Source organism: Barbus barbus (genome assembly GCF_936440315.1).
Source record: "Barbus barbus genome assembly, chromosome: 46".
NCBI classification, from domain to species: domain Eukaryota; kingdom Metazoa; phylum Chordata; class Actinopteri; order Cypriniformes; family Cyprinidae; genus Barbus; species Barbus barbus.
In genome coordinates, this window is record NC_136724.1 from 23,920,091 (window position 1) to 23,934,102 (window position 14,012).

General features: G+C 42.0%; 1 protein-coding gene across 1 annotated transcript in view; it reads left to right on the plus strand.

Annotated features, from left to right (window-relative positions):
• LOC306865053 (sodium channel protein type 2 subunit alpha-like) overlaps positions 1–14,012 on the plus strand; it is a 166,897-nt gene that overhangs the window by 37,320 nt on the left and 115,565 nt on the right. The window contains exons 3-4 of the mRNA XM_079409403.1: positions 1,076–1,194; positions 7,279–7,368. Coding sequence (XP_079265529.1) covers positions 1,076–1,194; positions 7,279–7,368 — 209 coding nt within the window. The remainder of the gene's footprint in view (positions 1–1,075; positions 1,195–7,278; positions 7,369–14,012) is intronic.

Consider the following 14,012-nt stretch of genomic DNA (forward strand, 5'->3'; position numbering starts at 1 on the left):
CAAAGAATCATGAGAAATCAAACGCATCAAATGTAGCAAATCGATTAGAATGATTTCTGAAGGATCATGTGACATTGAAGACTGGCTGCTGGAAATTCAGCTTTGCCATTACAGGAATAAATTATATTTTAAAATATATTAACATAATTCAATTATTTTGAATTGTAATAATATTTCATATTAATTTCATGATTTTTTTCATTATTTAGTTATTAAAATAAATTTTATTGTAACCTATTTATTTATTTACCACATTTTTTTATTATTCATTTATTTAAACATATTTTTTTATTTTAATCTATTTACTTATTTATGATTTAATATTTTATTATTTATTGTTTTTATTCTATTTTGTATTGATGTTGTTCTAAATTGTATTATTTATTGCATTATTTTATTCTAATTATTGTTTGTTTATTTCAAACATATAAATATACATTAAATACATAAAAAATAAAAAAAATAAAATCACTAAATAATAATAAAAATATAGATTATATTCTCATTTGTAATATTTATTTATTTTCTAATCTAATTTTCATTCAGATTTTTCTTTATTTTATCCTAAATTTATTTCTTTATTTATTTTAATCTATTTATTTTAAATCTAATTATTATTATTTATCTTCTCATTTTAATTTTATTAGATCTTAATAATTTTTATTATTCATTATTTATTATTACCTATTTATTTATTATATTATATATATATATATATATATAATCCATCCATCTGTTTTTACACTGATTTTGATCAAATAAATGCAGTTTTTGGTGAAGCATGAAAGACTTCTTTTGAAAATCGTACTGACTCCGGTAGTGTAGCTGTACAACTAAACTCATTTTCACATTTTATGTCCTCTAGAAATGTGTTGCAAATATATATTCACAGAAGCGGACATCATATTGGGCATGATTTCTGAAACAGGAGCATATTGTGCATATGGTTCAAGAAGCCATTTACAGAAATTCCTCCTGCTCGTGTTTCATAAATGTTTGAGATTCACGTGGTGTTTGATATTGTCACTGGTGAGTTTTTGTTGTGCTAACTAACCTTTCTCTTCTTTCTCAACAGACTTTTATAGTACTGAACAAAGGGAAGGCCATCTTCCGCTTTAGTGCCACGTCTGCACTCTATATTTTTAGCCCTTTTCATCCTATTAGAAGAGCATCAATAAAGATTTTAGTACACTCATATCCTTTCTGCTGCCGCTGAAGGTGACATGCTGAGTTCTGGACATCTGCACTGATTGTGAATGAGCGTTTATATACGAATAGAACAGGGTTTCTGAGGCTTTGTTGAAAGATATTTTGCATTTTTGAACTCAAGAGCCGAAACTTTCAGCAAGAAACAATAATGCATGAAATAACTGGCTCAGAAAAACACAAATGATCTTGCTTGTCTCAGCAATGAGAATACATGGAGAGCAAATGGAGAAAGTCTACAATCAAAGCCAGAGATTTCTCTCCAGATTCTCCCAAAAGCAGATTATTTGAGTCATTGAATCCACAATAATTATATAAATTATATATAATTATTATTTTTTTTAAACCATATACTAAACAGACTTGGTAGGTTTCCAGGGTTATTGAAGTTGACTAAAACTCAAACCAAAAAAATTAAATAAAAAATAAACTGAAATACAATATTTTAAAAAATGTATTTTATTTATTTATTTACAATGATTTTATTTTATTTTATTTAATAAAACACAGATTTTTGCTGTTTTAGCTATTTCAGCTATTTGACTGAAAATAAAACTACAACCATTAAAATCAATAAAACAAATCTTGTTTACTTTAACTGAAACATATAAAACATAATATTAATGTAATATAGCATATATATTCTTTAAAATGTTAAAATAATAAAATATCAGAAACTCTTATTTTATTTTATTTTTCAGCTATTTGCCAAAGCAACATTTCTCTTTTGGTTTTACTTGAAGAATAAAACAAAATAAAATAAATAAAATCCCTGACAAAAACACACAATAAAATTACTAAAACTTTAGCTAAAATGAAAATTAAAAAAAAAATCTAAAAATAAAAACGAATTCAAAATATTAACATTTTATTCTCAATGATACTAAAATAACACTGTTCCAGAATTCTGTGCAATGTGACAAGATCACAGCCAATCGGAATATGTTGATGTTTAGTGTTCAACCAATCAGATTCCACGGTGGGCGGGGCTACTCAGTGCAATGCTGCAGAATTAATACCGGGAGCAATATTGCATATTGGTTAGTACACAGTGTTACTATACGCCAACTATCAACTCTTTTGTGTCTATTTTTATTTCTCCTGAAGACTTTTTAGAGAAACATCTCGTACAAATTGAACGTTGACAACCGTACAGTACAATAGCAATCAGCCACTGTCTGACATTCAGAGGCTATGCCACGAATGAGGCTCTGCTTCAACAAAGCCAAGTTCAGATGGCTGTGTTTTCCCAGAGCACTCCTGATAAAATATCTGGCGGTGTTCAGAGAGACGGGGCTCATGGACACTTTGCTCTTGTGCTGCTGATAACAGGTGAAGAGGGTTGCGTTGGAGGTGTTGCTCCGCTCGACTGCGCCTCCGCTTCACCTCACACCCCTTTTAGGGTCCGACACCCAGCCGCCTGATATCAGCGTAAGTGGAGCCTCGTCTGATATAAAGCTGACATACTCCACTGACGTACTGTCTAACGCAGGCCTGGTCAAGCCTTGGGATCAACACAGATACGAGGGACCCCCATCCTAAAATATAAATGTGACCCTGGAGCACAAAACCAGTCATAAGGGTCAAATTTTCAAAATCGGGATTTATGCATCATCTGAAAGCTGAATAAATAATTGTTATGATAGGACAATATTTGGCTGAGATACAACTATTCTAATCTGAGGGTGCAAGAAAAAACTAAATATTGAGAAAATCTCCTTTAAAGTTGTCCAAATGAAGTTCTTAGCAATGCATATTACTAATCAATAATTAAGTTTTGATATATTTACGGTAGGAAATTTGCAAAATATCTTCATGGAACATGATCTTTACTTAATATCCTAATGATTTTTGGCAGAAAACTTTATAATTTTGACCTATGCCATGTATTGTTGGCTATTGCTACAAATATACCCCAGCGACTTAAGACTGGTTTAGTGCTCCAGGGACACAAATTGTGAAAAAATCCTGTCGTGGCAGAAAACGAGCAGGACTGCGTTTCCCAAAAGCATCTTAAGCCTCAGTTGATCGGAGCTCCATTGGTTTCAGTGGGTCTACTTAAGCTTACGATGCTTTTGGGAAACGCAGGCCTGGATATTTCCTTCAACCCTAAAACATAACACATAATTCAATGCGTAATTCAAAATACATGGAAAACACCAGGGAAAAATCAATGCAGAAAATTAACAGTACATTGGGCCATATATTTACGGATCTATTCTCAGCGTTTACATTACATCATTATGTTTTTTTAATACCCACTGTAGTACTGTAGTGTTAGCTCTATTATTTATTTATTTATTTATTTAATTAATTTGTTTTAATTTTAAAAATCTATAAAATTCATTATTTAAAACTTCAATATATAATTATCATTATATATTTATTTATTTATTTGATTATTATTGTTATATTATTTATTTTAAATCTGTTTTTATTATTTAATTTTATCTTAATAATTTTTTTATTGGTTTATAGTAATCTATTTATTTTAATTTGTATTATTTATTGATTTTATTCTGATTATTATTTATTTAAATCTATTATTTTTTATTCTAATTTATATTATTTATTATTTATATTGTTTTTATTTATTTAATATCTTTTTATTGCTCATTGATTTTAATTTAATTACTTTATTTTCATAATTATTTATTGATTGTTTGATTTTATTGTTTTTATTATTTATTTTATTCTAATTGTCATTTATTTTAAATCTATTTATATTAGTCATTTATTGATTTTTTTCTATAAATCTTTCTATCAATTTTTTATTTATATTAATCTATTTATATATATATATATATATATATATATATATATATATATATTTACTTATTCATTTTAAATCAATATTTTATTTATTTATTTTAAATAATTTTTTTTATTATTTATTGACTTTATTCTATTTTTCATTATTTATTTATGTATTTATTTAAATTTTTTAAACCATTTTCATTATGTATTAATTTTTATTCATTTAATTAATATAGTTATTTGGTTAGTTTAATTTAATTAAATAAAATGTTATTATTATTATTTTTATTATTATTTGTCTCTAAACTTTTCCGCTCTCTTGTGGCTTTGAAGTCTAACACAGACGCTAGCAGAAGTGTGCTAAGGGCCACCTGTGACGACTCATATGTGTTTGTGCGATGCATTCGATCGGTTCAGGCGCCCACACAGACGGCACACATCCGTGCTAATAGCAGATTTCCCACGAGAGCCGGAGCCAGGAAACATGTTTGATTAAGCAGCGGCACAAGAGCGTATTCATGAGACACAGTCGGCGAGAGAGACCGCTCAAGTGATTGAGCTCATTACTAAAATCTGAGAATCAGGCGGCGATCAAAAGCGGCCAATCAGTGAAAGACACAGCCATAAACACGTCCTCGGATGACACGGAGACTCTGGAGGATTTTCCCAGAGCTGTTGTTGTGTATCGCAGGACTTTGATTGTCACAAACAGGAAAATTTCCAATCACAAGAAATGTGTCTGTTCACACTGAAAGTGCCAGTCTCAGCCAATCAGAACATGTTTTCTACTGAATATACAATATATAAACCAAACAAAAGGTTGCTTCTCATGATTGTGACTGGGAATGAAAATATATGAATGAATGAATAAAATTACTTTTTTGATTGAAAGTATATTTAAAAGTTATATTTTTCATTTTATAATATTTTGTATTTAAATATATATTTTTAAATTATATTTATTTTAAAATACATAAATTAACACTAGAAACAGATTGCATGTATGATTTACTTATTTTATTATTTATTTTACTATGTATATAATAAGTAAATAAATACATAAATACAAATAATAAATAATACTATATACTAATAATAAATAAATAATATACATAAATACAAATAATAAATATATTATATCTATTATACTACTAATAAATATAAATAAATACTAATAAATAATAATAATGATAATATTTTCATAAATAATAAAATAGCTTAATGAAATATATATATATATATATATATATATATATATATATACATACAGGTGTATATATATAAGTAAATACAGATTAAAATCTGTATAAAATAATATACAGTTAATGTAGATTAAAATATAGAAATTATAGATTAAAAAGATAAATATTTTATTAAATTAATATACATAAAAATGATCCAGACCATAATTGCAAATTTAACTGCAACTTGTAAATTCTGGAAATAATTTCCAATAATTGTCCACGTGGAAATTCAAATTCAATTGGCTATTTAGTATTCATCATTAATCATTCACATGTCAGATCTGGGCTATATTCTCCTGTAAACGTATGCGAGGCACTTTACGGGTTTTGTGATGAGGCTGAGATGTTCTTTTTCCGTTCAGGATGTCTTTGCTCACCGTCACGACTCGCTCTGGAAAAGGTAACAGCAGGGGCACAAGAGAATAATACATTTATAGGAATAAAGAACGAATCTTTAACCTTTTAACCATAATTGCACTCATTACTGTCCATTTAAAAGCCATGTAGTGAAAATTGTCCACAAAATTAAACTGAGATGCTCTGCCTATCAATCCATCAGCATCAGAAATAAAAAGAGAAAGCATCTGAAGGCTGTTCGCAGGTAAAAGTTCATTAAACGACGAGATGCTGTAAAGATCTTGATGTTAGGAGGTTGTGGGCATAATTAGTGTGAATTGAATTGCTTCTAAAAGTGTACGAAGACCAAAATAAAACATCGTAGGTGTTCTTCATTAAAACACTGTATTTCCAATCCCACCATTTGATCACTGAACTGTAATTTTCAGCGTCATGTGGAAGAAAAAGCGTCTGTCATTCACTGATACGAGCTTTTAGTCCTTCACACCCCTGCATTAAAAACCTGTAATCAAACCCTGTCATGAAAACATCCATCATCCTGATGTACAGTATGCATATGATGGAGAAAGTTTGAAATCTCTTACACCTTATATGTAATGAACTGTTCGTTAAATAATCACTTTCACAGACAAGACTTAAGCCTAGTCCTAGACTAAAGTGTAAGTCTGAGCTGTTTCAAATGAAATACTCTTAAAATATATCAGTGCCTTTGTTTTGTCTTAAGATGCACTCCAGTAATGTTTTTTTCTAAGCATGTTTATAAAATGACTTAAATGTCCTAATTGATCTATGGCCTAATCCTGGCTCAGTCTAAACCCTGTCTGTGAAACCAGGCCATAGAGTTTAAACGATGAAATAATAGATTTCCCATCTAGTCCTCTCATATTAATATCTTCTTATTTCGGTTTTATTTTGAGTTATTTTAGTAATCAAGTTAAACTAAATGAAAATGAGAAATATTGTAGCTGATATAAAATAATTTAAAGTATTTTTTAAAATATATATATATTTTTACAATTAACATTTATTTTATTTATAGACATATTTAAAAAACCATAAAAATACAGCACAATTACAGTTATTTTTGTTATTTTATGAAATATTAAATCTATGTATGTATATATATATATATATATATATATATATATATATATATATATAGTATATATAAAGAGAGAGAGATACAGAAACATCTAAAAATACAAAACATCAAAATTAATAAAACTTGAAACAGAAATGAAAACAAAACAGACAATCAATTTAAAACAGAAACAAATTCTAAATATTAATACAAAATATAATTCTAAATATTACAATCAATTTCTAAATATTACTTGTAAATATTCCAAATAAATATTATTTAAAAACTATTATAAATACACTGAAGATTGTTTCTTCCAAAACAGAAACATTGTTGGCAGTAAAAGCATCATTAGTCATACAGTAAGGATATAGAAGTGATATGAAATGAATGTAGCTGGGATTATTTGATGAGAAATGTTTGAGTTGAGGTTTCTGACTTCTGACAGATCTGAGCACAGTTTGAGACATTATTAATTATTACGGAAATCATTTATTCAGAGAAAGTCTTCATTTGCTCTCCATTTGATAGGCTAGAAAAATAATTAATATTAAACAGATTTCATAATTTTTCTATGGGGAAAAAAGCCTGAAAATGTTGTTATGTTTTACTGTTTTCCTTAACCACGTGTACTTTATTCAGTCTTTTCATTATGTGCACTATTTTGACCAACTGCTGCTTCATGGCCATGTCTGAACCAGCGCAGTGGGCCAAATACGTCGAGTGAGTATCGCTCTCGTCTTCTTCTGCAGCGCTCCTGTCCTTCCTCCTTTTCCTGTCTCTTACAGCTCTCTCTCTCTCAGTGTACTGACCTCTGACCTCTGAAATGTGCCCTATTTGTTCTGATGTAAAGCTTTGCCAGGTGTTTGTTGGCTTGTCAACCTCAATTAGCAAGTAAGTTAATGATCTGACTGAGTTTGCACCTTTGCCATGCGGAATGAACTCATGGTATGGATTTCATAAACCGACATAAACCAGCACCAGAAAGATTCATTAAAGGGAATGTTGTCAAAGAATAAAAAATGTGATTAAAAAAAAAAAATCTCACATGAATTTGGACAAAATGTTTTTTTATTTTCTCTCAAAATAACATGGGTTAAATCTATCTATCTATCTATCTATCTATCTATCTATCTATCTATCTATCTATCTATCTATCTATCTATCTATCTATCTATCTATCTATCTATCTATCTATCTATCTATCTATCTATCTATCTCTGGTTTGATGGATTGCCTGTATTAAGCGTATCACTCTGTCTCTGTCTCTGTCTCTGTGGAGTCTTCCCTGCTCTTCTCCAGCTCATGTATCTCTGTGTCTCTCTGCTTGTGTGTTTGCCGCGCTCATGTGCAGCTCTCGGTTTACTCATTATCCGGTCGTCTGTCTGTTGATCTGCTTGTCTGTCTCTGGGTCTGTCTGTCCATCATCTCCAGCTTCAGTAAGGGCCACAGCACGCCAGCAGAAGTCAGCCCATGCGTACGTACATCCCACTGGATAGAGCGGATTTATCCCATGTTTTCCCACACAGCTCACACAGTTTGCCGTATTGAGATGAATGTGACCTACAGTGTAAGTGACTGTAGGAGACGAGGCTTGTGTTCGTAGAGAAGCACGCAGACCTTTAATGAAGACCTGCACTGGCCTCTGTGGACGTTCTGCACCATAAACCAGCGTCTGATATCTTCATGTCAGGAGGTGTTGTAGCATGTAGCATGCAATGACAACACCTGTTCCCTATCAGTCAGTCACGTTCGACGTAACGTCAGTGTGACTGACTAATGGGAACTCGCTCGAGAGCCCAATCATCTTCGAGTGTTAACAAAACAAGCCAATGACAGTTGGCGTGCGTGTTTCGCCACGCGCACCCCGCCCCGCAGTGCGGGTATAAAAGGAGAGCGCGTGCAAACGCACATCAGCTTTTCGCTTCGGAGCCGAGCCTTGCTGCGAATCTCCGAGAGTGTACAAGACAGCTTGACGAGTGTTGGTGTTACGGCGCGTCAGCGGAGGTTGCGATCCAGTGCTGCTGCTTCATCTCGGCGTGCTGCAGCTCTCATTCTGCGGTCGCGCTGCGACCTCTCCTGGGCGCTTCAACACTTTTTCTAAAAGAGAATTTCTTTCAAAAAAGAGCAAATTCTGAAAGAGCTCCACGAGCGACGGGCGTCTTTTTAAAGATGGCTTCCCGCTCGTGTGTTTCTGGATGTGGCCGTTTCCTGGCTTCATCTGATGGTCACGATCGCTGTGTCTCGTGCTTGGGCTTTCAGCACGCTGAGGCAGCGCTCGTGGATGACTCATGTTCTCTGTGTGGGAACATGACCATCGCGATGCTGCGCTCCAGATACCTCCTCGTCAAGCGGGGGGGTATCCCCCTTGCCATGCCCCGTTCTAGTTCCTCCGGTTCTCGGAGGGCTACTTCGGCTCATGGTCAGGGTGACTTGAGGATCACAGTGAGAGCTTCCCCGTCGAGTGCGTCTCCGCGGGCCTCTCACTCCTCTAGCGCATCGCACCGTCTGGGGTTTCCGGACGAGTTTGTGGAGTCCTCGGACAGGGCGGGGCCCAGCATCTCGTTCGGAGCTCCAGCAGATGACAGGATGTCGGTCACTGCATCGGGGGATGAGCTAGGTTCTGGAGATGATGATTCGGCTGCGCTGCCTCCATCAGGAAGAGTGGCGTTGACCGAGTCAGATCCAGAACTGACTGCTATGCTTTCCCGGGCCGCTGAGAGCATCGGGCTGCACTGGAGGCCTCCTCCTTCTCCCGAACGCTCAAGGCTGGACGATTGGTTCCTGGGGGCGCAGGCCGATCGCAGGCAACCGCCTCCGGTTCCATTCTTCCCGGAAGTGCATGAGGAGGTGACTAGGTCTTGGAGGGCACCTTTTTCTGCCCGAAACAGACCTAGTGCCTCCTCCGTCCTCACCACCCTCGACGGTGGGGCGGCCCAAGGGTATGTGGAGATCCCCCCAGTTGAGCGCGCCATTGCAATGCAGCTCTGCCCGCAGGGCGCTGCCGCCTGGAGGGGTAATCCACGCCTTCCGTCCAGGGCCTGTAAGTTCTCGTCCGCTCTGACGGCCAAGGCTTACAGTGCTGCTGGACAGGCCGCTTCCGCCCTGCACGCCATGGCCCCCCTGCAAGTCCACCAGGCCAAGGCGTTAAAGCAGTTGCACGAGGGTGGTGCTGACCCAGCCGGATTGCAGGAACTGCGCACAGCGACGGACCTTGCCCTACGGGCGACGAAAGTCACGGCGCGGGCCCTGGGTCAGACGATGTCCACGTTGGTGGTCCAGGAGCGCCACTTATGGCTGACCTTGGCGGATATGAGGGAGTCTGACAAACACCGTTTCTTAGACGCCCCGATCTCCCAGGCCGGCCTATTCGGCGAAGCGGTGGAGGGCTTTGCCCAACAGTTCTCCGCCGCACAGCAGCAGACAGAGGCGTTTCGACACATCCTGCCCCGGCGGTCCGCTGCTGTCTCCACCCCACCGCCGGCTGCAGCTCCTCCGTCTGCTCGTCGCCGAGGGCGCCCTCCTGCGGCCTCCACCTCCGCTCCAGCTCGGCCCCAGCAGCAGCCTTCACAACGGCCGCAGCGTGGAGCTGGCCGCAGGAAAGCGGCGCAGCCCGTCTCTGCCCCTGCCAAATCTGTGAAGCGCCAGGGCAAGCGGCGGCCCTGAGACGGGCGACCCGGAGTCTCTGGATCCTGCTCTTCAGGAGATGGTGACTGCACCACTCCTTCCCCCGGAGGAGGGCCGGGTGGAGAATCTTTTGTTCCCTTTTTATTCTGTTCCGCCACTGGCTCTCCAGCCAGTGGTACCCAAAACCTCAAAAAAAGAGCAGTTTCCTTTTTCTCCGGGTCCCAAGAGGGCGAGGATGGCAGTGCACGAGACCCCGTCTCCACACTCCCGTCCCCCTCTCCTTTCGCCTATGAGCAGCAGGGTCCGGTCCGAGGACGCGATGCCTTCTCCCGCGCCCCCTGCTCAGCCTTGGAGCCAGGTAAGTGTCGCACTGCACACTCAGACCCCACTTCGGAACGCACTGCCTTCCGAGGCGGGCCCCTGCGCTCCACTTCGCTGCCCCGCCGTGGGTACGTCCGTGGCTCCCTTGGTCCCGCTTGTACGGTTTCTGGGGGCCTGGCTAGCGCTCCCCAGGCTGTCTCGCTGGCTCATGAGAACCATCAGACTTGGCTACGCGATTCAGTTCGCCCGGCGTCCCCCCAAGTTCAGGGGCGTTCGGTTCACCTCTGTGTTGAGCAAGGATGCCCCTCTCTTGCGTGCGGAAGTCGCGGTCCTGCTGGCGAAGGACGCGATAGAGCCGGTCCCTCCAGCCGAGATGAAGTCGGGGTTTTACAGCCCGTACTTCATTGTACCCAAGAAAGGCGGTGGGTTACGACCAATCTTGGACCTGCGCGTCCTGAACCGGGCCCTTCACAAGCTCCCGTTCAGGATGTTGACGCAAAGACGCATTTTTCAATGCATCCGTCCGTTCGATTGGTTCGCAGCGATCGACCTGAAGGACGCGTACTTTCATGTCTCAATCCTGCCTCGACACAGACCGTTTCTCCGCTTTGCGTTCGAAGGACGAGCATATCAGTACAAAGTCCTCCCCTTCGGGCTATCCCTGTCGCCTCGTGTCTTCACCAAGGTCGTGGAGGCAGCCCTTGTTCCATTAAGGGAAGCAGGCATTCGCGTTCTCAACTACCTCGACGACTGGCTCATACTGGCCCAGTCTCGAGCACTGTTGTGCGATCACAGGGACACGGTGCTTGGCCACCTCAGCCGGATGGGGCTTCGGGTCAACTGGGAAAAGAGCAAACTCTCCCCTGTGCAGAGGATCTCTTTTCTCGGTATGGAGTTGGACTCGGTCAACCTCACAGCACGTCTCTCAGTAGAGCGTGCTCAGTCGATGCTGAACTGCCTGGAGTCTTTCCAGCGCAAGACAGCGGCTCCACTGAAACACTTTCAGAGGCTCCTGGGGCATATGGCATCCGCAGCCGCTGTCACGCCGCTCGGGTTGCTTCATATGAGACCGCTTCAGCATTGGCTTCACGACCGGGTCCCGAGATGGGCATGGCGACACGGCACTTACCGGGTCTCAGTTACCCCGTCCTGCCGTCAGACCTTCGGCCCGTGGTCGGATCTTGCTTTTCTTCGGGCAGGAGTTCCCCTAGTGCAAGTATCCAGGCACATTGTTGTCTCAACAGATGCCTCTGCCATGGGCTGGGGAGCCATGTGCAACGGGCGTGCAGCTGCAGGGCTCTGGACAGGGTCCCGGTTGCAGTGGCATGTCAATTGCCTCGAGTTGCTAGCAGTATGGCTTGCGCTGCGCCGCTTCAAAGGGCTGCTACACGACAAGCATGTACTGGTCCGTACGGACAACACTGCGACCGTTGCGTACATCAACCACCAGGGTGGTCTACGCTCCCGTCGCCTGTCGCAACTCGCTCGCCATCTTCTCCTTTGGAGTCAGAAGCATCTGAGGTCGCTTCGCGCCGTTCATATCCCTGGCGAGCTCAATCGTGCAGCCGACGAGCTCTCACGTCAGCCCGCCCTTCCGGGAGAATGGCGACTCCACCCCGAGGTAGTCCAGCTGATTTGGAGACACTTCGGGGACGCTCAGGTAGACCTGTTTGCCTCCCCGGACACGTCCCACTGCCAAATGTTTTACTCCCTGTCCGAGGGTACCCTCGGCACGGACGCGCTGGCACACAGCTGGCCTCGGGGCCTACGCAAATATGCGTTTCCCCCAGTGAGCCTTCTCGCGCAGACCCTGTGCAAAGTCAGGGAGGACGAGGAGCAGGTCCTCTTGGTGGCGCCGTACTGGCCCAGTCGGACTTGGTTCCCAGAACTCATGCTCCTCGCGACAGCCCCTCCTTGGCAAATTCCTCTGAGGAGGGATCTCCTTTCTCAGAGAGGGGGCACCCTCTGGCACCCGCGTCCAGACTTGTGGAATCTCCACGTATGGTCCTTGGACGGGACGCGGAGGTTCTAGGTGGGCTACCTCCATCGGTAGTAAACACAATCACTTCAGCTAGAGCCCCGTCTACAAGACACGCTTACAGGCTGAAGTGGAACCTGTTCGTCGATTGGTGTTCTTCCCGCCGGGAAGACCCCCGGGGATGCCCGATCGCGGTCGTGCTTTCTTTCCTGCAAGATGGGTTGGAGCGAAGGCTGTCTCCCTCCACCCTCAAAGTGTATGTCGCCGCTATTGCCGCACATCACGATGCAGTAGACGGTAAGTCTGTAGGGAAGCACGACTTGGTCGTCAGGTTCCTCAGAGGGGCGAGGAGGTTAAATCCTCCGCGCCCTCATCTGGTACCCTCTTGGGATCTCCCCTTGGTCCTGTTGGCCTTGAGGGAGGAGCCCTTTGAGCCTCTGCAGTTAGTAGAGCTTAAGTTTCTGTCGTTGAAGACAGCACTCCTCACTGCATTGGCCTCGGTCAAGAGGGTAGGGGACCTGCAGGCATTTTCGGTCGACGATTCGTGCCTAGAATTCGGGCCGGATGACTCTCACGTTGTCCTGAGACCCCGGCCTGGTTATGTGCCCAAAGTTCCCACCACACCCTTCAGGGATCAGGTGGTGAACTTGCAAGCGCTGCCCCGGGAGGAGGCAGACCCAGCCATTGCTCTGCTTTGTCCCGTCCGCGCTTTGTGCACTTACGTGGACCGCACGCAGAGCTTCAGGACCTCAGACCAGCTCTTCGTCTGCTTCGGGGGACAGCAGAAGGGGAAGGCTGTCTCCAAACAAAGACTTGCCCATTGGATAGTCGAGGCTATAGTCTTGGCCTATCAGGCCCGGCGCTTACCGTGCCCCCTCGGTGTGAGAGCACACTCTACAAGAGCCATTGCTTCCTCTTGGGCGTTGGCGCGGGGCGCCTCGATAGCAGACATTTGTAGAGCTGCCGGCTGGGCGGCACCTAACACGTTTGCGAGATTTTATAATCTCCGTGTAGAGCCCGTGTCCTCCCGTGTACTTGGCTCAGACGGCCAGTAGCACTGGGACACTGCTCGGTGTCAATCCCGCTTGCTGCGCCATTCCCCTCTACGGACCGGATACGTGCGCTTTGTTGCTTCTCAGTTCAGTTCCCCATGGCGAACCCTGTTGAAGTTCCTCCCGCACCCTCGGCAGTCAGGCGTGGCGGAACGCCAGACGCCAGGTCCAGCACTCGTGTGTTTGCCCAAGGTCAGCCCTTGTGCTGGGCTAGGTGCCCGTGTGTAGTGATTCCCCTTCGGGTGGTCCCACATGTGTATTCTTCCACGGTACGGTTCCCCTCACGGTGAGCCCGTGTCTTTCCCTGGCAGAGACCTTCTGCCGTCTCTGCTGTGTTGTTATCTCACCCCAGGCTGGCTGAGTCTACCTCAGAGACTTCCATATGTAGT